This window comes from Cnephaeus nilssonii (assembly GCF_951640355.1).
Source record: "Cnephaeus nilssonii genome assembly, chromosome: 2".
Taxonomy (NCBI): Eukaryota; Metazoa; Chordata; class Mammalia; order Chiroptera; family Vespertilionidae; genus Cnephaeus; species Cnephaeus nilssonii.
The window spans coordinates 36,083,345-36,107,029 of record NC_137073.1 but is presented as its reverse complement, the minus strand read 5'-3'; the positions used below and the strand labels follow the sequence as shown (position 1 = coordinate 36,107,029).

Genomic DNA, 23,685 nt, shown 5'->3' with positions numbered 1-23,685 from the left:
TAGCTTCCTCCTCATTGGCCGAGGCAGGGGCAACCAAGCCTAAACCTCTTCCCCACCCACACTCGTTTATCTTAAGGCGGCACGAAGCCGTAGCTGTACTCGGAAGGCCTGCGTGCGAGATGGTGGTAGTGGTGAATGTATTGCTATTGGTGGTTGCGGTGGGCATAGGGTCACAGTCCTCGGGCTAGGGGGTCGAGCGCGCAGGAGTCCGGTGGGGTACAGGGGCGTTGGCATCGGGGCTTTGGGAGACGGAGGGAAGGGCGTGGTGTCCTCAGGTGATCGCGATTAGGGGAAGGCTGAGGAGCGAGAGGACTACGCGGCCATTACTTTGGAAGAGGAAGTTGGACATCAGCTGTTTTAGTGATTTTTTTTTTCCAGTTCAGCAGTGAATATTTTCCAGGGGGGTGAGTTAAAATGACTTATCGTATTTTATTGAGAACAGTTCGTAGGAAGACAGTACACTCGCTCCTCCCTCTACTTTTAAGGTTCACCCCCCTCGTTCCCCGCAGCCCTTCTAAGTAGGTGGGCAAACGGAGACAACTAAGTCATGAATAATTCATGAGGGCCTACCCGTTCCTTAGCCACGCCCCTCCCAATCGTGCTAACGCACGTTACGTGTACCAAACCTGGGGAAGCGACGTAACAGTCCCCGCCCCTAGGACGGAGGGCGGGGCACCACCATCAGCACGTGCTGCATCAACCCGCGCAAGCCCAAAAGGATGTGCGCAGGCGCTCCCCGCTAGGGGGAGGAAGGAGGCGGGGTAGGGAGGTTGTTGGGTTTAGAGCCGGGCGGAGACCGCTGAGACTCATTCCTCAGGAACAAGGGTCGGGTGTCAAGGAGACCTTTTCACACCAGCTCCCCGTCCCCGCCTACGGTGGGTGGGTTCGCGCGGCAGAGACAAAGGATATCAGTAGGGACGAACATAGCAGCGAAGGGAAGTAGGGTGTCAGTTTGGGGTGGTGGGCTTTTGGGGGGATTAAAGGGAGCTATATTTAAACTCCCGGAGCCGTTAAGTTGGTTCGTACTCGGATGCGCGCGCGACCAGGGTGGCGGCGGAGTGCGCATGCGTGATTCTGGGGCGAGAGGAACGCGCTTCGCAGTGCGCGCTCGCGGCCAAGCGGTAGTGGAAGAGGAGAAAGGGGTCGGCGCACGCGCGGTTTATTCCCGGAGTTCGGGTCTCGCGGGCATCTTGTTTTGGTCTCGTAGGCGAGGGGGCCGCGCTTCGGGGGAGGCGCTAGGGCGCGAGACTAGGCGAGAGGAGCTGCGCGCGCACCCAGGAAAGGGGGGAAGGGAGCGGGTGTAGGAAGAGGGGGGGGGTTAAGCCCCCTGGTCCACCCTCTTAGCCCTCGACTGGGACGGAATAAGGGGAGGCAATGATAGAGATGGCGGCGGAGAAGGAGCCGTTTCTGGTACCTGCCCCGCCGCCGCCGCTCAAAGAGGAGTCAGGCGGAGGGGGCAGCCCCTCGGTGCAACCGCACCGAGAGCCCGCCTCCGGGGAGCTCCGCGGCGGTACGCAGCGTGGGCCTGGCCCGCGAGCACACGCAGCCGGGGTCTTGGCTTCTGGAGCGGGCAAGGAGAGCCCCGGGGCTACTGCCCAGCCTCGGGTCAGCCAGTCGCAGCAGCAGCGAGGGGAGGCCCGCTTGTCGGATCCCCACGGGCGAGCCGCTCCCCCGGACGTGGGGGAGGAGCGACGGGGAGGGGGTGGAACAGAACTGGGACCCCCTGCCCCGCCTCGACCCCGGAACGGCTATCAGCCCCACCGGCCCCCTGGGGGAGGTGGGGGCAAGAGGAGAAATAGCTGCAATGTAGGGGGAGGTGGTGGAGGCTTCAAACATCCGGCCTTCAAGAGGCGCAGGCGGGTTAATTCGGACTGTGACTCTGTGTTACCCTCCAACTTCCTCCTGGGGGGCAATATCTTTGATCCACTGAACCTGAATAGCCTCCTGGATGAGGAAGTGAGCCGCGCACTCAATGCTGAGACCCCTAAGTCATCCCCACTTCCGGCCAAGGGGCGAGATCCAGTGGAGATTCTCATCCCCAAAGATATTACTGACCCACTCAGTCTCAATACTTGCACTGATGAGGCCCAAGTAGTTCTTGCTTCACCACTCAAGACTGGTCGGAAGCGACATAGACACCGGGGACAGCACCACCAGCAGCAGCAGGCAACTGGAGGGATTGATAGCCACTCTGTGCTGCCCACAGCTCCCCCTACTCCCTCACTCCATGGGGAGGGCACCACACAGCAGCAACGGCATAGGGGCCAGAACCAAAACCGTGATGCCCCCGAGCCCTATGAACTCAACACAGCCATCAACTGCAGGGATGAGGTCGTGTCTCCCCTTCCATCTGCCCTACCGGGTCCCTCAGGCTCCCTCTCAGCCTCTTCAGCTGCCTCAATTGCCTCTGCACCCCCGTCTTCCTCCTCACGACATAGAAAACGGCGCAGGACTTCCAGCAAGTCAGAGGCAGGGGCTAGGAGTGGAGGAAGCCAGGGTCCCAAAGAAAAGGGCCGAGGGAGTGGGGGAGGCCGCCACCACCTCCACCCACTACCTGCAGCAGGTTTCAAAAAGCAACAGCGCAAGTTCCAGTATGGGAATTACTGCAAGTACTATGGGTACCGAAATCCTTCCTGTGAGGATGGGCGCCTTCGGGTGTTGAAGCCTGAGTGGTTTCAGGGTCGGGACGTCCTAGATTTGGGCTGCAATGTGGGCCATGTGACCCTGAGCATTGCCTGTAAGTGGGGCCCATCCCGCATGGTAGGCCTGGATATCGATTCCCAACTCATCCACTCGGCCCGCCAAAACATCAGACACTACCTGTCAGAGGAGCTGCGTCTGCGATCCCAGACTGCTGAGGGGGACCCAGGAGCAGAGAGTGCGGAAGGGGTCACAACCATCCGAAAGAGGAGCTGCTTCCCAGCCTCACTGACAGCAAGCCGGGGTCCCATTGCTGCACCCCAAGTGCCCTTGGATGGAGCAGACACATCAGTCTTCCCCAACAATGTTGTCTTCGTTACGGTAAGAGGGTCTTGGGATAGGGCCCAGGTATGAGGATGAGATTAAATAATAATGTGACAGGAAAGTTATGAGCCAGAGGGATTTCTGTGCATGCAGTCCACACCAGGAGAACCAGATCCTCAAGAGAAGGGTCTGAATCCACTGGGTGTCCCTTCCTATAACCTGGAAAGGTAGCTCCACCTGGGCTCCTTTCTTGTGACTCCTAGCCCCAAAAAGGGATCTGACCCCTTTTGCCCTGCTCCCTACCTGGACTGTAATCCAGGCCAGTCCACCTTCCCTAGGGGGCTACTTCTGATGCTCACTAGGGGATTTGGTCCACATGAAAACGTGTCCTCTAACTTACTGAATGTGCATGAAGGGATGGGTATCAGACATGGAATGTCTCAGGGTGGAGGGAGGATTGGGTAGGGTAGTGGCTAATATTTGCAGTTTCTCTCCATTGATAGGGACTTTGTTTGCATTCAATAGAGTTGGAAAGTGTCAGTGGTCAGGAACCCAAGTGGCTTGGCCTTGGACCATCTCCACGTTGACCCTAGATAATAGGTGGAGAAGAGTCAGAGTCCTCTGTGGGAGGGGAGGGTAACATGTCTTCAGCGTCCGTCCCCTGACTGCCTGCACGTAGCTCCTCATAAAAACACTCCAATTCGGCCATATCCAGTAGTGTTGGAAAATAGACTTTCCAGAGGGTGGTATTGAGCTTATCTAGAAAAAATTTCTTAAGGGATGGATGGCCTCTTCACTTCTCTGGAAAGAACAATCCTAAAACTTTGCCAGCCCCAACTACTGAGAAGGAACCACAGGTCTCCCTTCCAAATCTGGGTTAGGTCCCTTTGCATAATGTTGACTCGCTGGGCTTAATGGACAGGGTCTTGGAGGAACTCTAGCATTCTTTCTCTGAAGTTTCACCCCAACTTTGGAGATCTCGTGGATACTTTGCTCAAATTAAAATTATCCAGGCTTCTTTTTGTTTGGTGTACCACCAATAGCATGCAAAAAAAGTGATACTGAGGGTATCGAAGATGATTGTGGCCAAGGGCTACAAAGTGAGGCTGCGGAGTGAATGTGTGGGGCCATGGCTCTTAATGCCGCTGTTGACCGCTCCCTCAGGGTAACTACGTGCTGGATCGAGATGAGCTGGTGGAGGCCCAAACACCTGAGTATGATGTGGTGCTCTGCCTCAGCCTTACCAAGTGGGTACATCTGAACTGGGGAGACGAGGGACTGAAGCGCATGTTTCGACGGATCTACCGGCACCTACGCCCTGGGGGCATCTTGATCCTCGAACCCCAACCTTGGTCAACCTACGCCAAGAGAAAGACTCTCACAGTGAGTTGGTATTTAAGTGGAAATTGGGTATGTCCTTTAGTTGAGGCAAGAAATACCCCCAAAAAAGTGGAATGGACTTTCTGGAAAAGGTGAAAAGATCTCCTGGGTGGGCATCATTCTCTGGCAGGGGAGAAGGCAGCAAGGTGAAGTGGTTCCCTGCTCTTCTCCCTAGGAAACAACCTACAAGAACTATTATCGGATCCAGCTGAAGCCAGAGCAGTTCAGTTCCTACCTGACATCCCCAGAAGTGGGCTTTTCCAGCTACGAGCTTGTGGCCACACCCCACAACACGTTCAAAGGTAAGTCTGGCTTATTTTGGTGGGGGGAGGAAGACCAGTCCTGAGGGAGAAGGCACAGACTCTGTGGAGTCTTGAGGTCCTGCCCATCCCTCCTGATTGCACACTCTCCTCTTAGGCTTCCAGCGTCCTGTGTACCTGTTCCACAAGGCCCGTTCCCCCAGCCACTAAGTGGCCCCCTGAACAGAAAGTGTGAAGAAGCTGCCCGCTGCTCTTAAGGACCTGGGGAAAGAAAATAACCCGCAGTCTTTCCTTTCTGGCTCCAAAAGTTTCCTTTCTTGGATCTGCATAGAAAGCTTTTCCTGTGTTGCTGCCCCAGCCTCCTCCCTACACCTCTGATACCTAAGCAGCAAGCCCAGCTGTTCTGGAGTTACGGCCATCTTCCTCTTCCCCCAGCCCACTGGCTGGATGGCATGGACTGTTTGCTGACCTCTGTTCTCCTAGGGCACAGGAGGTGAGGAGTTACCAAGTTCTCTGGCCTCTTCCTCCTGTCCTTCCACGGAGAAATTCCCATTCTCCTCAGCCCTTGCCCCTACCTACGTTTCAGTGGACCACATGATAGATGGACTGAGGCTAAAGGGGGGGAAGCTTGATGGGGAGGCATGCAGGTACTGTGAAAATCCCTCTGCTGTCCCCCATTGGGAGAGGGGATTGGGTTTGGAATGTAAGAACAGCACAATAAACTTGATGTTTAGGGCAATGGCCCCCACACCTATGTCTAGCACTTTTTGTTTTATATATATATATATATATATTTTTTTTTTTTTAATTGATTTCAGAGAGAGGAAGGGAGAGAAACATCAATGATGAGAATCATTGATTGGCTTGCTTCCTGCACACCCTGCACTGGGAATCAATCCTGCAACCCAGGCATATATGCCCTGACCGGGAATTGAACCGTGACCTCTTGGTTCATAGGTCAATGCTCAACCACGGGGCCACACAGGCCAGGCTGGCACTTTTTAACTGGTGGGAAGGGATGGTGCCTCCCAGTACAACCTGTGCTTCCTCTGTCTAAACTACTCTCAAGGTTTTTCAATGATTGGGAAGATTGTGGATTGCTACATCTACACACAACTATATAGGACCCTAGTGAGGAAAAGGGTAAAATGCAAATTTTGATGTGAAACTTGAAGAGCCCATCTTTCTCCCATCCTCCCCCCACCAAAAAAAACAAAAAACATTCATAGTTGTTTTTTTGTGGAAGCTTTGGCAGAGGCTAACTTTGGAATTTAACAGAGTTCAAGTGGAGCTAGAAAAAGACAGTTTGGACTGGACCGACTCCCTGCTCTAGAACCTCCCTATCATCCAGCCTCTTTTTTTGATACTGTGGAACCAGACTAATAGGCAGTTTAACTTAACATGTAGCTATTCAGCGGCTTGTCAAGTATTGAGTACTCTGGTCAGGTGTAAAGATGGGCAAGGCCCTTGAAGGTAAAAGGAGATAACTTAAATAACTAAATGCTAGTAGCTGCCTTGCCAGGTTCCTTGAGTCAGGTAACATGCAGGCTGAGATCCACATAAAGTGATCAGAAATAAGTGGTGCAAAGAAACAAGTGTAGTATCATAAAAAACAAAGGTGGTAGGTGTGACTGCAATCAGGAAGATGTGGGGAGGGTACCTAAACCCCTGACTTGGCTCTAGCTAGTGTGGCTCACAGGGTTGGAGACTCCTACACTGAAAGGTTGTGAGTTCATTCCCAGTCTGGCGTTTACTAGAGGCAACCAGCCGAATGTTTCTCCTGTCCTCTCTAAAAATCAATATACATCCTAAGGTGAGGATTAAAAGAAAAAAACTAGCCCTGGCCGGTTTGGCTCAGTGGATAGAGCATCAGCCTATCGATTCTGGTCAGGGGCATGTACCTTGATTGCGGGTACATCCCCAGTAGGGGGTGTGCAGGAGGCAGCTCATTGATGTTTCTAACTCTCTCCCTCTCCCTTCCTCTCTGTAATATATATATATTTGTTTGTTTTAAAAAAGAAAAAAAAAACTAAACCTCTTACTTGGACCAGTGTTTTCTACTGATCATTATGGAGTTGCTTAAAGAAGGGGCCAAAACACTCCCAGGCAGCTTCTAACCTACGGCTTTCCATCTTAAGCCTTCCAAGAAAAGTCCCATTTGTTAGCAAAACCACTTTATTATGTTACTTTCAACACAAAAATATGAGCAATTCTGGGAGCCTCCTGGTCTACACTTCCCATCGCCTTAGTGTTCGATGCATGAGGAAGGTATCCTCTGAAGGGCGGGGCCGGAGTTGAAGGCGGAGAGAGGGCAGACTGTCCAGGTTCAGGTGTGGAAATTCATAAAATAATGTTTCTGGGTCACACAGCATAGTCATGTCTGGCCCTGGCCCAGGTGGCTCCTGTTGGAATGGAGTCCAAAGCAAGGTTACACTAGGAGAGGGAAGAACCCGCCGCGGAGAAGGGAGGGGAACACGGGAGGGGACTCAAGCCAAGTCCCTCACCTTTGGGGGCGGGGCTCGGGCCTGCGGTGGCAGGAGCGCCAATTTCTCCCTCAGCGCCGCGTTCAGAACCTGTTCCTCGGGCACCTGCAGGCTCACCAGGTCCCGGAAAAGCCGCTTGGAGCGCGGCACGTTCAGTCCTGAGATCGCAGGGGGAGCGGAGGTGAGCCGCGTCTCTCACCCCAACTCCCGCGCCCGGACTGCCATCTGCCCGCCCTCACCCTCGGCCACGCTCTCCTCCAGGACACAGCGGGTCTGGAACGATTTTCTCAGCTGTTCCTCCACGGCCTTGGCGGCATCGAAGTGGCCCGCGGCTGCGGCCCGCGCGGCCTGCAGCTCTAGGCTCAAAGCCAGGCTGCTGTGCTGCGCGGGCGCACCCAGGGCCTGCGACGCCGCGGGCTTCTCGCTCGGTGCGGCAGGGACTGGCAGCGGCTGGGGCCGGACCGGGGAGGACGGCGCCAGGCGGAAACGGACCTGGGAGCAGAGAGCAGGGCGGTGAAGAAAGGGGACCGGGGTTGGGGGCGGGCTGCCGGCCAGGCCTTCCGCCAGCTCACCTGCCGCTCCTTGCGGGCCCCGCCCCGCCGGCTTGCCCGCCCCTTCCCCCGTCCCGGGCTGCAGTTCGGCTGCTCTGGGCTCTCGGACCGCGAGCTCAGGCTCAGGCTGAGATCCAGGCCAGGCTCGGGCACGGGGGCTCCGGGCTCCGGGGCGCGGGGTTCCGGGGGTGGCCCCGGGGCCGCAATGGCCGCCTCCCCTTCCCCCGACTTCAGCTCTGATTCCTCGCAGCCCATCATCTTGGAGCCGAAGCGGGGCACTCGGTCACAGGGGGCGGAGGCTCACGGGGCGCGGGTGAGCACCTCTCCCCGGCCCTTCCCAGACATCGCGACCGGAAACCGTTAGCCCGACCCAGGTGGGCGGGGAGGCGAGCCCTCGCCCCGCCCTGTTACGCTGCCCAGCGTCATTTTTGTTGCTCCGCCCCCAGCTTCCCGGCGGGCTCCTGCGGGCCGGCCTCCGCCCCGCCCCTAGGCCGGGATTTTAGAGCCGGAGCCGTGGAAGCGCTACGGGTCCTCATCAGCACCATTTCTCCTTTCGAAATCTCCGACATGGCGCCCTTTCCCGGCGGACTCTTCCTGGGGTCCGGAGTATGTCAGTCCTCCTGTCGGGGTACCAAATGGGGCAGCTTTAACTTAACTGCCCAGCTTCCTCGCATTGGGCCCCCCTACTCGGTGCCGTCACTGCAGCTCCCGGTTTTCCGGCGCCTCCGCGCTCGGACCAGAGCTGCCCAGTTGGAGTGAGGGCCGGGCTCGCCTCCCCAGCCGCCTGCTCCCTCCTGGGACTCGGGACGCCAGTGGTTGCTTGAGCATTCACTGCCTCACTCAGCCTTGAGGCTTTTTGTTACTTTTTCCTTTTCGAGGGTCTCCTAAAATGCTCATTTCTATAAAAATAGGTATATGTTGAGTACCTATTTTATTTTTTGCAGTTTAAAAGGTCTCACACATTTATTACTGAACCTACTACTGCAGAAAAAAAAATCAACAGAGCAAAATCATGAGTCCAATAATTTTCCAATTAAAATGCCCCAACTGCCCAGACAGTAGTGATCTTTTCAATCATTTAAAGGTGCAAGCAACCTGGATACAGCATAAATATGTGAGCTATCTCATGAGTGATTCCTCATAGACCCGGTTTGGTTCTTCTCCACTGTCTCCTCTTGGAGTTGTACCTGATTTTATTACTAATTTTCATCAGAATCCCTTGGGGGATGGGCCAGGAACCTCTTGATCTGAAAGTTGTGGGAAGACAGGGCAAAGGAGAAGCAAACTGCACACACCTCGATGGTGGAAAGAGAGAGAGAAGGCTTGAGTACAGTTTTTAAAAAAGAGGAGCTTGGTGGATTTATCCGACCCCTGGACTGCAAGGCAGATGACTTGAACCCTCGCTTATTCCCTACCTACCTTGGGCAGGTCCTCTCAACTCTGTGAGCCTCTGTTCTTGTGTTAAATGTACTAAATTGGATCTAGGACTCAAGGTTCTCCCAAAAGTGGGTCAATATCAGTAAACAGGCATGTTTGTGTACCACTTTTTTTGTTGTTGTTAAACTTGGATCTTTTTAAAAAAGAAATTATTTTATTGATTTTCACAGAGAGGAAGGGAGAGGGAGAGAGAGATAGAAACATCAATGAGAGAGAAACATCAATCAGCTGCCTCCTGCACACCCCCTACTGGGGATGTGCCCGCAAGCAAGGTACATGCCCTTGAGCGGAATCGAACCTGGGACCCTTCAGTCCGTAGGCCGATGCTCTATCCACTGAGCCAAACCAGTTAGGGCTGTGTACCACTTTTCACATCCTTTATCTTCCTAAGAAATGGTGTGGAAGATCAGATAGAATGGATAGTGTTGCCTTCGTTTTACAAAAAAGTTTTTGAGGATCTCAATGGCGAAACACCGAGGACTTACCTGTTAAAGTTGGGAATAAGAAAGTATGCCCATTTCCTCTACTCTTTTTTTGTTTTTTTTTAATTTCAGAAAGGAAGGGGGAGGAAGAGAGAGATCGAAACATCAATGATGAAAGAGAATCATTGATCAGCTGCCTCCTGCACGCCCCTCATTGGGGATCAAGCCCACAACCCAGGCATGTGCCCTAGACCAGAAACGAACCCAGGACCCTCCAGTCCGCAGGCCTACGCTCTATCCACTGAGTCAAACTAGCTAGGGCTCTCTCTACTCTTTATTTGTAAAAGGGAGTAGGGAGGTACAAATGTAAATAAATAAATACATTTTTTTAAGTGGAAGTATACATTTAAATTTTTTTAAAATATATTTTATTGCCGAAACCGGTTTGGCTCAGTGGATAGAGCGTCGGCCTGCGGACTCAAGGTTCCCAGGTTCGATTCCGGTCAAGGGCATGTACCTTGGTTGCGGGCACATCCCCAGTGGGGGGTGTGCAGGAGGCAGCTGATTGATGTTTCTCTCTCATCGATGTTTCTAACTCTCTATCCCTCTCTCTTCCTCTCTGTAAAAAATCAATAAAATGTATTTAAAAAAAAAAAAGAAGCTTCAGCTGTTATTTTAAAAAATAAATAAATAAATTTTATTGATTTATTACAGTGAGGAAGAGAGAGGGATAGAGAGTTAGAAACATCAACCAGCTACCTCTTGCACACCCCCTACTGGGGATGTGCCCGAAACCAAGGCACATGCCCTTGACCGGAATCGAACCTGGGACCTTTCAGTTCACAGGCCGACGCTCTATCCATTGAGCCAAACCAGTTTCAGCCATTTAAAATTTTTAATGGTTATTTAGCTTGGAAAGGAGAGTAGAATGAAGCAAGACTTGAATATACTTTGTTTTGTGCATTTGACTTCAGAAATCTATGTTTTACATGATTGTATGATAAAAATAATTTTTTTAAAATCAATCCCTACCACATATAATACCTTAATAAAAAAAATTGGGAAAAAAAATCAATCCCTACAAGTCAAAAGTAAAAGGAACAAATGAATCTAAATGTATATCTAGTTGGTGGCCTAACTGCACAGAAGGGAACTCTTCTGAATGACTTCAAAACACACTGATTTAACTATACATCTGAAGATCTACCCAAAAGACAAAATTAACTGCCAGCCCTAGCCTGCTTGGCTCAGTGGATAGAGCATGGGCCTGTGGACTGAAGGGTCCCTGGTTCAATTCCGGTCAAGGGCATGTACTGGGTTGCCGGCTCCTCCCCAGCCTGGGCCATGGTCAAGGGTGCGTGCAATCAATATTTCTTTCTGTCTTTCCTTCTCTCTTTCACTCTCTCTAAAAATCAACGGAAAAATATTCTCGGGTGAGGATTTAAGAAAAAAAAAGTGATGAAGATGGATTGTGGTGATAGTTGCACAACATTATGAATATATTTAATAACACAAATGTAGCCCTGACTGGTTTGGCTCAATGGATAGAGCATCAGCCTGCGGACTGGGAGGTCCCAGGTTCGATTCCAGTCAAGGGTATGTACCTTGGTTGCAGGCATATTCCCAGTGGGAGGTGTGCAGGAGGTGGTTGGTCGATGTTTCTCTCTCATCGATGTTTCTAACTCTCTATCCCTCTCCCTTCCTCTCTGTAAAAACTCAAAATATACTTTTAAAAAAATAACACAAATGTATATTTAAAAATGGTTAAGATGTTAAATCTTATGCATATTTTACCACAATAAAAAATGGGAAGAAATAATTATGTAGATTTGTATTATAACAGGAAAAAATGTGCAAATCTAAAATCAGTGATTTATGCAAATTCCCTGTAGTCTTGATTTAATTAGGAAATAACTATATGAAGTCATGGCATATTTTAGCTTAAATTAAAAAGCATATCCTGCCCTAGCCAGTTTGGCTCAATGGATAGAGTGGCAGCCTACAGACTGAAAGGTCCCAGGTTCGATTCCAGTCAAGGGCACATGCCCAGGTTGTGGGTTCGATTCCCAGTAGGGGGCATGCAGGAGGCAGCCAATCAATGATTCTCTCTCATCATTGATATTTCTATCTCTCTCCCCCTCTCCCTTCCTCTCTGAAATAAAAAATAAAAATAAAAAGCATGTCCTGCCGAAACCGGTTTGGCTCGGTGGATAGAGCATTGGCCTGCGGACTGAGGGGTCCCAGGTTCAATTCCGGTCAAGGGCATGTACATTGGTTGTGGGCACATCCCCAGTAGGGGGTATGCAGGAGGCGGCTGGTCGATGTTTCTCTCTCATCGATGTTTCTAGCTCTCTATCCCTCTCCCTTCCTCTCTGTAAAAAATCAATAATATATATATATATATATATTAAAAAAAAGCATGTCCTTCCCTGACAAGGTGGCTCAATTGGTTGGAGAATCGTCCCATGCACCAAAAGGTTGCGGGTTTGATTCCCAGTCAGGACACATACCTAGGTTTCAGGTTCAACTCCCAGTCGAGGCAACCCATCGATGTTTCTCTCTCCCCTCCTTTCTCTCTAAAATCAGTGAACAGCCCTGGCTGGTTTGGCTCAATGGATAGAGTGTTGGCTCTTGGACTGAAGGGTCCCAGGTGTGATTCTGGTCAAGGGCACATGCCCAGGTTGCGGGCTCCGTCCTCAGTTGGGGGCATGCAGGAGGCAGCCAATCAATGATTCTCTGTCATCATTGATGTTTCTATTTCTCTCTCCCTCTCACTTCCTCTCTGAAATCAATAAAAAAAATACTTTAAAAATGAGTTTATCATATTTAAAAATAAATAAATAAAATCAATGAACATATCCTCAAGTGAGGATTTTTTTAAAAGCATTTACTAATTCTGTCCACTGAAAAGCCCTTAGAAACAATGATGGACTCAATAAGAACTCCTAGCCCCCAGTTTGTGGTAACTAATTCCATATAGGCATTTTAATATCTATACACAAGTGTTCATACCAGCTTTATTCATAATAGCCAAAAACTGGAAATAATTCAAATGTCCTTCAACAGGCATAAAGTTAAACTATGGTACTTCTATATTATAGAATACTACTCAGCAGCAGGAGCAAACTGTTGATACATCCAACAACATGGATGAGTTGCTAGGTTATACTGAAAAAGAAAAATCCAATCCAAAAACTTATATATGTGGTTTCATTTATATAACATTTTAGAAGTGACAAAAGTTTAGTAATGGAAGACAGATTTAGTGGTTGCCAAATGGTAAGGACTAAGTGGAAGAGGTGGAAGGAGTGACATGGGTGTAGTCATAAAAGGGCAATACCAAGGATCTTTTGGTATTGGAACTATTTATTTCCTTTATTGTCATGGAAATAGGACCCCACACAGGTTATAACATTTTACAGAACTTAATACATACAGATGCAAAAATCAGTACAACACTGGGAAATATGAATCAGATTGGTGGATTAAATGAATGAATGTCAATATCCTGGTTGTGACAGTATATTATATAGTGTGCGAAATATTACTGTTTTAGTCTATTCCTGTTGTTATAACAGAATACCATAGACTGGGTGGCTGTAAGCAACAGAAATTTATTCCTCACAGTTCTGAAAGCAGGGAAGTCCACGATCAAGGCACTAGCAGATTCATTGTGTGAGGAGAACCTACTTCCTGGTCCACGGAGGGCTGTGTCCTCACATTGTGGAAGGGGGCAAGGGCGCTCCCTGGAGCTAAACACCTCCCAAAGGCCCTGTCTCCAAATACCAACACTGTGAGGATTAGCTTTCAACATATGAATTTTGGGAGAACACATTCAGTCTATAGCAATTACCACTGGGGAAAACTGGGGAGTGTTTAAGTGATCTGTCTGTATTATTTTTTTGTAAATCCATGTGAATCTACAATGATCTCAATAAAAATTTTAATTTAAGGTAATGTTGCCCTGCAGCGATCGCCAACCCGTGGTCTGTGGACCACTGGTGGTCCATGAGGTCCGAAAGGTTGGCGACCTCTGGGTTAGAGCATGGTCCTGATACACCAAGGTTGCAGGTTTGACCCCATCAGGGCACATACAAGAATCAACCAATGGCTCTGACCAGGTTGGTCAGTTGGTTGGAGATTGTCCTGTACACCAAAAAGTTGCAGGTTCGATTCCTGGTCAGGGCACATACCTAGGTTGCTGGTTCAATCCCTGGTCAGGGCATGTACAGGAGGGGCGGTCCCTCAGCCAGGCCTACTCCCTTCACAGTGCAGGAGCCCTCAGGGGCAGGAGGCAACCTGGCGATCAGGGGAAGGCAATGGCCCCTTCACACAACGCAGTAGAAAAATCATCAGAGCATATAAACAGTAAAGGAAAAACAACTGGGTCTTAAACTTAGAGGATGAAAGAGAAAGCCATAGAAAGGTCATACAGACCACCTGGACCCTGGAGACCAGCCTTCTTAGGGCCTCATCTGCCCCACCTTGGGCAAGCATAGCCGACAACACACCTCACTGAACAATGCGCAGGTTCCTCCTTCAGCACAATAGACCAAACTTGCCTTTTAAAACCTGTCCCTCTGCAGCCACTCACCCCAGGAGGCATTGAGGGGGAAGTCAAACAGAGAGAAGCTTGTTCCTCAGCTTTAGCAGGGAGACAGACTGGAGCATCCAGGGTAAGCTGAGCAGATAGGTGTGGGGCAGGTGGGCTCAGCTTTGAAACAAAGAAGACAGAGCAAGGAAAGAGAAATCCCACCCTTGGTCCATATCCCCCTTGGAGATCTTACCAGCTGTCTGCCCAGTTCTCCAGACTGACCCAAGGAGCAGGCAGCGACTTCAATATATGGTGGAGAGTGCTGGAAAATACAGTAGCAATGATGCAAGGGAGAAAGGACTCAGCATGACCCACTATCAGAAGCGCCTGCTCCTAGGCCTGCAGCCCTCCTGACCCCTTGGAAAAGCTCCAGCCCTATGAGCTTCACAGGTGCTCCCCGCCAAATCCATGTATCTCCGAGTCCTGGGGAACCAGGGCCATACCTGAAGGGCGGTGCAGACAAAGGATGTTGGGCCCAAAACAGTCCTGGAGACTAACATCTCATTTGACTGGTGACTTATTCCCTCAAAGAATGCCAGCCTTGCAATCCTACAGTCTTTTCTCTTAATTAATCTCATTCCTGCCACTACTGAGAGGAAAATGGGAACAAGTTGAAATATAGCTACAGACACCCACAAGTACATATAGGCACATGCATCTGTGTTCATCCAGCTGTACACTCTGCGTGCATGTGTGAGAATAACTTTGAGGCCAAGGTCTTCATGACGGTGGCCAGCCATGGTGGGGCTCAGTCAGGGCTGGCTCTCCTTCCCGAGGGCTCAAATACTAAAGTGGATGAGGTACAAGGGGAGGGAGGGACATAGGTAGAAAGAAGATCCAGTGACTAGGGCTGAGACTTTGGTTCTGGGTTCAAAGGCTTAAACTAAGAATGTTTTATCCAGGTCAACTCTCTCCATGGCAGCTTTGAACTGTTAGGAAGTAGGGCTGTGGAAGTTGGAGGCACCATGTGTCCCTAACCCTGAAGAGTATATAGTGGGTAATGGGAGCACAGGACCCAAACGGGAACCCCTGGAAGCTGGCAGGGAGCAGAGCAACCAGTAGCTCAACCCATCATTTTATTTTAAGAGCCTGAGGCCCAGTGAAGGGAAGTGACTCACGCAAGTGCCACAGCAAAGTGGTAGTAATATTGCAACCAGGACTCTGTCAGGTCTTCTTCCTGCTACCCACTGCGCATGCATTTTTTTTTGCGGGGTGGGGGGGTGGGGGTGGTGTCACACCTTAAATGGCGTTCCTTCCACCAGGCAGCTGGTTGGAGTATGCTTCCCACACACTAGGTGAAGATGGCTTTCTGGTTCATTCAGCAGTTTTAGGCTATGGGATAGTAGCCATAAACCGTAAATCTTAACCATTATCATAATATCAGCTAAAATGTATTGAGTCCATGTAGTGCCAGGCATCATATCCCTGATCATCAGGACAACCCCATTATACAGTTGAGGTCCTGAGGCTCAGAGAGGTTAACCAATTTACCCAAGGTTACGCATTCAGGAAGTGTTAGCTTAAACCACTTCCCCTGTTCTTAAGTACTGCATTTCACTACTGTCTCCCAAGAATACGGGTAAGAAAATAAATATGATGATTTCAGATACTTTTAAGTACTACGAAAAAAATAAAGCATGGCGAGACTTAGAGGATGACCATGTGTCTCTTCCGTTCGTTAGGTTGGGTGGTCAAGGTTGAAGATGTAGCGGCCTCTGTACAGATTCCAGACTGACAAAGAGCCCACCATGCCAAGAGCTGAGAGAAGGGCATTTTAGACGAAGGAAACTGTTGGATTTGGGGGGGGGGGGGGGGGAGAACGCCCTTGGAAGGTTTAAGCAGGGGAGTGACATATTTTGCTGTGTGATGAATCGATTGTAGGGGGATCCCAGGGAAAACGCAGGAGAAAAGATTTGACATTTTCAGGAAAGTTGATGGTGATGGGGGAGGAGGGGGGAGGGTCTGGGCTGGGAAGAGAGTCAGGGCATCTGGGACCAGCATTCTTATTTTGCTTCCCACATTCCCAGGGACCCCCCCTCGCTAATAGGATGGTTAAGTTTTGAAAATAAAGAAGGACCCCTGGCCCTGGCCGGTGTGGCTCAGTTGGTTGAGCATCATCCCACTCACCGAAGAGTTATTGGTGCGATTCTTGGTCAAGACGCATGCCAGGTTGTGGGCTCTATCCCCAGTCGGGATGCCAATCAATGTTTCTCTCACCCTCTCTCTTCCTTTCTCTCTAAAATCAGTTTTTAAAGAAGGACCCTGGTTCCAGTTAGGCCCACTCATAGCCCTACCATTTTTGTCTCGTGGAGTAGAACAGCTTCAGAGGAGGGGAAATGCCCGGGGTCTGATGGGGATAGTGGGGGAGGGTTCTAACATAGAATTTTCACTCAAGACTGCCACCGGATAGATTTCTCAAGGGATCACCCTGTCTGCCACTGCTCTCCACCAGGAGAGGGCTGTGGTGGATAAGAATTATTTTCCCAAATCTCCGCCCCAGGAGATCCCACATGCTTTCCTCCCTCCCAGTTGGGAAGTTCCTCCTCAGGTCCCACCACAGGCCTTCTACAGGGCTCTAGGCTGGATTATTGACCTTCCCTTTCCATTCTGCCTCTTTCTCTCTCACAAATCTCCTGCCCCTGCATGGCCAGGCCTAGACAGGACTCCATCATGTCTGGGGAGAGTGGTAGGAGGTGCTAGCAGCTCCCTTGGCTCCTGGCTGAACTCAGCTTCTTCCTTCCCTCCTCCCACTCCCAAAATGCTGGAGAAGCCAATGGAAAATGAGAGCAATGTTCCTTCCCATAAGTCCACAGCCTCCAGCCCAGATTGACTCCTGGGCCTGTAGCTACTTGCAAGACTGTTTACTGATGACCCGCAAGTGCCCAGCCTTCCCCAGACCCTTCCCTAATTTGTCAAAAATCTTAGGTCCTCAGGAAGATAGAAAGACAAGCCTGTTTCTAAGGACTTGGAAGAGCTCAGTGGATCCCAGACAGGGAGGCACTATTCCAAAGCCCTGGGACCCATTAAACATCTGGGCTTCCTGGGATACAGACCCTGTATAGCCTGTTTGGCCCCAGTACATTCTTGGCACATAATGGAGGTGTGATGAGTAATCTGTGATTGAAAACCCCAGAAATGAGCCACTGCGTTATCATTTTGTTTTGAGAACCCATCTAAAACTGGCTTTGATTTCAGGCTGAATTCAGGACTAATGTTGAGCAAAGCCACTTCATTCATGCATTGAACATCTATTGTATTACATGTATGTGTGTTATACATGTCACATGCATGTAACATGTCCTGTGTGAGCTAGGCTCATTAGTTGGATGAATGAAAACATGAACTGTCCTTCAGTTTTCTCCTCTAAAAAAATGGAAGTTGCCCTGGCCTGTGTTGCTCGGTGGTTAGAGTGTTGGCCAGCGGCCCGAAGAATCTCAGGTTCAATTCCTGATCAAAGGCACATCCTGGGTTTGGGGTTCACTTCCTGGCCCCAGTATGGGCACATTCAGTGTCTCTCTCTCTCATATCAATGTTTCTCTCCCTCCCTCCCTCCCACTGTCTCTGAGAAGCAATAGAAAAAATATCCTCAGGTGAGGAGTAACAAAAAAAGGGAAGTAACAATACTTCATTGTAAAGCTGTTGTGAGAATTACTTAAAATAAGACATAAAGCCCTAGCTGGTTTGGCTCAGTGGATAGAGTGTCGACCTGTGGACTGAAGGGTCCCAGGTTCAATTCCGGTCAAGGGCATGTACCTTGGTTGCCAGCACATACCCAGTCGGGAGTGTGCAGGAGGCAGCAGATCGACGTTTCTAACTCTCTATCTCTCTCCCTTCCTCTCTGTAAAAAAATCAATAAAATATATATTTTTAAAAAATAGTCATAGTAGGTGCTTAATAAGTGGTGGTTAATATGAATTGTGGCTGTAAGTGTTCAGGTGCTTAGCTGTAGGGTGGGGCGGCCCAGTGCTACTCCGGACTCTTGGGAAAGGGCACCCGGATTCCCAGCAAATGGGCCCCAACTCTCCCAGAGCTGCAGGACTGGGGGGAGGGAGAGGGGGATTAGTGAATCCATGCTTCCAGCAAGCCATCCCTGTCGCTCCTCACAATCCCCTAGCTTTCTTTGCTCATGCGCACTGTCTGCTACTCACAACTCACCTCTCCGTGAGCAAGACTCTGCAGCAAAGCAGTCCGCTCTTTCTCCCCAGCTTCCCCACCCCGGCCTCTGCTGTCCCCTAAGCTTGGGCCCCGCTGCCATCCCTTCCTCCTTCCCCAGGCCGCCCCAGCCCTGTGGGCCCTGAAATCCCCGAATGTTGCTTGTTTTTGTTTTGAGAAACATCCCTGCTTTTCCTTGGGGAGACACCCCTGCATCTTCGCAAGGCTTCTCAAGAGGGCAGGCTGAGCTGGAGAGGGGGACTTGCGACTCCACGCCCCGCCCCCTCCCCGGTCCCCCGCGTCGCCCCCAACCCCACCCCCCAGAGCGCCAATCAAACGCCTTCTAGATCTCCAGGGGCTTGGCGCAAAGCCCACATCCTCCGAGCGGAAGTGTGCACGGCCCTCCCGCCAAGACTGCTCCACCCCCCGCCCCGTGGCGTCGCCGCCGGGAACCCTGGGATGTGTAGTTTTCGGCAGCTCTCAGCAGGGCCATCGCCCGCAGGGTCAGCCTTCCCCACAGATGCACGTCCTGCTATTGCCATATGCGTCTTCAGACCCACTGACTCTCCGGGCCCAAGAGCACTAGAGAGGCAGGACTGTGCGCTGGCTGCTGGAGGCGGGCAGTTTCCAGAGGGGTCCGTAGGGCCTTGGACAAGTCCCATAACCGACAGTCTGACTTGCAGGATTTTGAGGGAGAACAGGCTCAGGACCTGGCACGCAGTGTGTCCTCAATAAATGGGTGCTAATGTTATCTTTACTGGCCAGGCAGAGTTGACAAAGACAGTTCAGCCCCTAAGCGTGCGTGGGCCCAGGCCAGGACCTGTAGATCTCCCTCCCCCAGCCCCCCCGCCCCCCCCACACACACATACATACACATCTTCCCAAAAGGCCCAGAGGTTACTCCCGATCATATTTGATCCAGCAACTCAGTGCCCCTCTCTGTCCCACCCAAGTTACCCTCTTTGCCTCTGGCCATCTACAAATACACTCTATATATTCCTACTCAGAAATATCTGATATTTATTTCCCAACATTTTGAAAATTTTTTTACAAATTGAATAAAAGGAATGAAGGGGAGAAGTGGGACCCCAGGCCTGGCCCTGGGTTCCTGATGAGAGGTGACAGTATGAAAATGTCTCCTCACCCACAACTCCTGGCCTGCTGCCCTAACCTCTCCTTATCAGCCTTACCTAAGAGTGAGGTGGGGGCTTTCTGAGGATGTGGGGTTCCCCCCTAGAGGCATCCTTTTTCAGGCCCTGAACTGGTTCAGGCTGGGGGCTAGTGTGGGCCCAGTGGTGGTGCCTTCTGCGCCTCTCTTGCCTGCGGGCCAGCTGTCGCAGTTGTTTCCGAATGGCCCACAGCACCAGATACACTTCCCGCAGCATCTCAGCTTCCGGTGACTGCAAAGGGGACCCGGTCCTTATTTCGGAAGGAACTGAGGTAGAACTCACAGATGACTGAAAGAGAGAGACGTGCACATGTAAACAGCTTGGTCTAAGGAGAAACAGCTGGTGGAACCACCTGCAGATAAATAGCAAAAGCTTTTAATTCCACCTCCTTCATTATGCCTCAGCTCAGGCATTGCCTCCTCCAGGAAGTCTTCTCAGGCTATATTAGGTGTCCATCTCTACCCTGGTGTTTGCCCTGTCAATCATCACTATTTGTTCTTCGGACTCAACACTAGAATGCAAGATCCTGGAAGATTAGGACCACGTCTGACCCACCTTTGAGTTCCCACTCGTGTTTCATGGAAAGCATGTTAAAATGAAGAAGGATCTCTGTTTCCAGCCCAGAGCTCCCTTCTGACCTCCAGGCCTGCATATCCCACTGCCTCCTAGACATCTTCCTGCAGATGTCTTATGGACATCTCCATTTGTTTTGTCTCAACGCCCAAACTCATCATCTCCTTCCCTAAGTACGCCCTTGCTCCAGCCTGCTCTGACTTCTATTTCTCCCTATTCCCTCACCATATTCCAACCAACCAGTTAGTGCAACAATTCTATCCCTTAAATATTGCTCTGACCCATTAACTTATTCTACCCGATGCCTCTCCCCAAATCAGAATATCCTTCTCTCTTAGACTGGACTACAACACCTCCAATGGGTCTACCTGCCTCTCCTCTTGTTCCCTGCCCCCTCCACAGGAAAGCCAAGTGACTTTAAATTAATGCTGCAATACTTAATTCAAGGCCAAGATAAGCTGATTTGGTAGTGATCTAGACATTTCCCAGTTTTAAATTAAGTTTTTCACTTTGAGATAATTGTAGATTCACATGCAGTTGTGCGAAATAATAGAGTTCCTGTATACCTTTAATCAGTAGTCTCTCCTCCCCTATAGTAAAATCTTGCAAAATCCTAGCACAATATCATATCATAGATATTATAGTCAGGAAATTGACATTGATGCACTCCACTGATCTTATTCACATTTCCCCAGTTTTACTTGTATTCATGTGTGTGTGTGTGTGTGTGTGTGTGTGTGTGTGTGTGTTGAATCCTATCCAATTTTATATCATATGTGCAGGCTCATGTATCCAACTACCACAGTCATGATGATACAGGAGATTTCCATCACACAAGGATTCCTCATGTTGTCTTTTATAACAAACCTTCCCTCACCTCCCCACCCCCACCCCCACCCTCACTCTGCAGCCCCTGCCAACTACTAAACCACTGATCAGTTCTCTGTCTATAATTTCAGTATTTCAAGAATGGTATATCATATAAATGGAATCACATAGTACATACAACCTATTTTGTATTGGTTATTTTCATTAGCATAATTCCCTTGAAATTCATCTAAGCTGTTGAATGTATTAATAGTCTGTTCTTTTTATGGCTGATAAGTATCCCATGGTATGGATATATCACAGTTTAACCATTCACCCATTGAGGGACATTTGGGTTGGTTTTGGCTATTACAAATAAAGCTACTATGAACATTCATGTACAGATTTTTGTGTGAACGTAAAATTTCATTCATTCATTAGGATAAATGCCCAAGAGTACAACTGCTGGGTCATATAATAATTGCATGGTTAGTTTTATAAGAAGCTACCAAACTGTTTTCCAGACTGACTATACTATTTTGCATTCCCACCAGCAACGTAGGAGTGCAGGTGACCTTTCTAAATCAAAATCTGTTATTCTTAGGGTCAAATTCAAACTCCACAACTGGTCACCAACTCTCCCTTGTACTAGCTGGCCCTCAGCTCCAGGATCACTTTACTGTGATCCACACAACTTGGGCCAGCCCTCCAAACATCTGTGCTTCTTCCTTCATAAATGCTCCTTCCACTCCTTCCACTTTCTGCTGACACCTCCACCCTGCCTCAAGCTAAGCTAAATCCTTCAGTCTCAGCTTCACGCTCTCTTCTGTTAGGAAGGTCTTCCTTGACTTCCCAGGCCTGGATGAGATGCCTCTCCCCTGGCTCCCCACAGACCCCTGTGCCTCCTATACTCAGCTAGCAATGCCTATGATCTTGTCTGTAGCCCCCCTTAGTCTGGGTAAACCTTGTCCATCTCCACCACGTATCCTAGGAGCCTATCTCAGCAACTGGCACTAAATAGGGGTGCAGGAAATCAATGTTCAACAAATGAATGGAGGGAGGAGGGAGTCCTGTGGGGAGGGGTGGGAAGGTTGTTGGGGACAAGGGGGATATGGTACTGACCTTCCAGCTGCACATTTGCCAGCCAGACTGGAGGGCCGAGATCATGAGTGTGGAGACAGACTTGGCAGCCGTCCGGGGCAGCTGCAACAGGGACCGGCTCCCACGATCCAGCTCCACTTTAGCCCCATCTGTTGTCTTGGCCAATGTGCAGGGATCAGCCACCTTGGGGAACACTCCCATCCTGGAGACTTGAGCCTCTTTAAGGGGCTCAACCAACTTGAAAGTCTCAACCATACTGGACGCCTTCTCCATCTTCAGCGCAGTTTTCTCGGAGTCAGGGTGTTCCACAATGGTTGACTTAGCTCTGGGTTTCCAGAAAAACACCTAAGAACCAAGAAGGGAGAGGAAGGATGGGAGAGAGGGCCAGAGTGGAGACAACAGTCAGAAGGGGAGGCACAGAAGGGATGGGACAGTGTGTGTCCTGGCCTCCTCCTTGGCTGTCCTACCTCACTTCTCCCTCCCTGTCTTGTTTGACCACAGGAAGCCAGGGGGAGGGGGTGTTTATGTGACCTAGAAGTCATTGGCCAGACCTCCCACCCCAGCATGGTATAAGAAAGGGCAGTTTCTGAAACTTACCAAGAAAGTAATCTTTCGCCAAACCCACTGGAAGAATCTTCTGATAGCCATTTCTCCCAATTCACAAGTCCCAAGTAGGGGGCAAAACCAGCATTTGGTATGGGGAGAGGGTTTGGGGGGCAAGCTGCAGGCCAGTGGCTGCCACCTAAGAGGTCTCTCAGGAACTTCAAATGCAGCAGTGAAGAAATAAATAAGGAATCTAGGGGGAAAGCTCCCCCTGACAATTCATCCTAGGCCTCCCCTCCCCTCCCTGGGACAGGGAGAGGAGTCAAAGTGGATGAGAACCCAGAGTGAGGGAGAGTTCTAGCCCATTGTGAGAGCCTGCCTGGCCTTGACCCCAACCCCCGAGGCCCTTCCAAGAGCCCAGAGCCAATCTCTGAACCCTCAGCCCTTCTTTCCCCAACGACATGAAAGGGAAACTAACATTTACGGAGCGCTGGGACTCACTGGGCGTTTTCTGTGTATGATGTCCTATAATTCTCACGGCAGCCCTCAGGTAGGTATGACTGTCAGTGCCGTTTTACCCACGAGGAAGCTGGGATTCAAAGAAACCAGAGACCTGCCCAAGGTCATAAATAGAAACCAGAGACCTGCCCAAGGTCATAAATAGAGGGAGCCATAGGGTCAGCTTCCAGCACCCAGACTTCTACAGGTCCTGTCCAGGCTGGGGACAGGGCCCTCATGAGCTGAGGCAAGCTGCTTTCCCCCACTTCCCCACTAGATGGGGTCCTTCTCCCTACCTGCTGCTTCTGCCTTGGACAGGAGCCCAGCTGAGGCTGTCTGGGAGGGGCCTGCTCCCTCACTGGGCCCCATCCTCAGCCAGCTGGGGGTGGAAGCCACAGAGGCCGGCCAGGCCTGGCGAGGGCACTGTGTGCCCGGGAAGCCTGGCCCACACCCAGGGCTGAGACAAGGGGCCCATTCAGGGCCCCCTGCCCCACCCCCAAGCAGCCACCCGGATCCAGCCCGCAGAGGGGACACACTGGGAAGCTGAGGGTGGATCCTGTACAATCACCAAAAGGCCTCATTGTTTCCCTGTCGTCCCCACCCCTCCCCAGCACGTGGGCTGACAGCCCCCTCCACCCTCCCTCCCTCTGCCTTGCCTTGCCTGCCCCTTCCCAGGACCTGGCAGGCCACTGGCACCCTTTCCAGCATCTCTTTTGACCACTCGGAGCCACATTAAACCTCCCCAGTTTGG

The 23,685-nt window shown here is 50.5% G+C and overlaps 3 protein-coding genes across 3 annotated transcripts; 1 reads left to right on the top strand and 2 right to left on the bottom strand.

The window, feature by feature from the left end:
- Nucleotides 1–183: 183 nt before the first annotated feature.
- Nucleotides 184–5,734, top strand: MEPCE (methylphosphate capping enzyme). Its single transcript, XM_079788597.1, has 4 exons — nucleotides 184–3,021; nucleotides 4,129–4,347; nucleotides 4,520–4,646; nucleotides 4,762–5,734. The coding sequence occupies exons 1-4, from the start codon at nucleotides 1,375–1,377 to the stop codon at nucleotides 4,812–4,814; spliced, it is 2,046 nt and encodes a 681-aa protein (XP_079644723.1). The 5' UTR covers nucleotides 184–1,374; the 3' UTR covers nucleotides 4,815–5,734.
- A 931-nt stretch (nucleotides 5,735–6,665) lies between these two features.
- PPP1R35 (protein phosphatase 1 regulatory subunit 35) lies at nucleotides 6,666–8,484 on the bottom strand. Its single transcript, XM_079759718.1, has 4 exons — nucleotides 7,660–8,484; nucleotides 7,327–7,579; nucleotides 7,109–7,245; nucleotides 6,666–7,006 (listed from the first exon to the last, which is right to left on the bottom strand). Exons 1-4 carry the CDS (start codon nucleotides 7,894–7,896, stop codon nucleotides 6,833–6,835), a joined length of 801 nt encoding a protein of 266 aa, XP_079615844.1. The 5' UTR covers nucleotides 7,897–8,484; the 3' UTR covers nucleotides 6,666–6,832.
- Nucleotides 8,485–19,239: 10,755 nt separating this feature from the next.
- On the bottom strand, nucleotides 19,240–23,645 carry SPACDR (sperm acrosome developmental regulator). Its single transcript, XM_079799601.1, has 3 exons — nucleotides 22,491–23,645; nucleotides 21,915–22,238; nucleotides 19,240–19,700 (listed from the first exon to the last, which is right to left on the bottom strand). Exons 1-3 carry the CDS (start codon nucleotides 22,539–22,541, stop codon nucleotides 19,434–19,436), a joined length of 642 nt encoding a protein of 213 aa, XP_079655727.1. The 5' UTR covers nucleotides 22,542–23,645; the 3' UTR covers nucleotides 19,240–19,433.
- Nucleotides 23,646–23,685: the final 40 nt, after the last annotated feature.

Coding starts and splice junctions, on each gene's coding strand:
- MEPCE (XM_079788597.1), top strand. CDS start 1,375: ATGATAGAGATGGCGGCGGAGAAGGAGCCGTTTCTGGTACCTGCCCCG. Junction 3,022..4,128: donor ACAATGTTGTCTTCGTTACG/GTAAGAGGGTCT, acceptor CCGCTCCCTCAG/GGTAACTACGTGCTGGATCG. Junction 4,348..4,519: donor CCAAGAGAAAGACTCTCACA/GTGAGTTGGTAT, acceptor TCTTCTCCCTAG/GAAACAACCTACAAGAACTA.
- PPP1R35 (XM_079759718.1), bottom strand. CDS start 7,896: ATGATGGGCTGCGAGGAATCAGAGCTGAAGTCGGGGGAAGGGGAGGCG. Junction 7,246..7,326: donor GGAGGAGAGCGTGGCCGAGG/GTGAGGGCGGGC, acceptor CTGCGATCTCAG/GACTGAACGTGCCGCGCTCC. Junction 7,007..7,108: donor CCCGAGCCCCGCCCCCAAAG/GTGAGGGACTTG, acceptor CCATTCCAACAG/GAGCCACCTGGGCCAGGGCC.
- SPACDR (XM_079799601.1), bottom strand. CDS start 22,541: ATGGCTATCAGAAGATTCTTCCAGTGGGTTTGGCGAAAGATTACTTTC. Junction 22,239..22,490: donor GGCGAAAGATTACTTTCTTG/GTAAGTTTCAGA, acceptor CTTGGTTCTTAG/GTGTTTTTCTGGAAACCCAG. Junction 19,701..21,914: donor GGCAAATGTGCAGCTGGAAG/GTCAGTACCATA, acceptor TCTCTCTTTCAG/TCATCTGTGAGTTCTACCTC.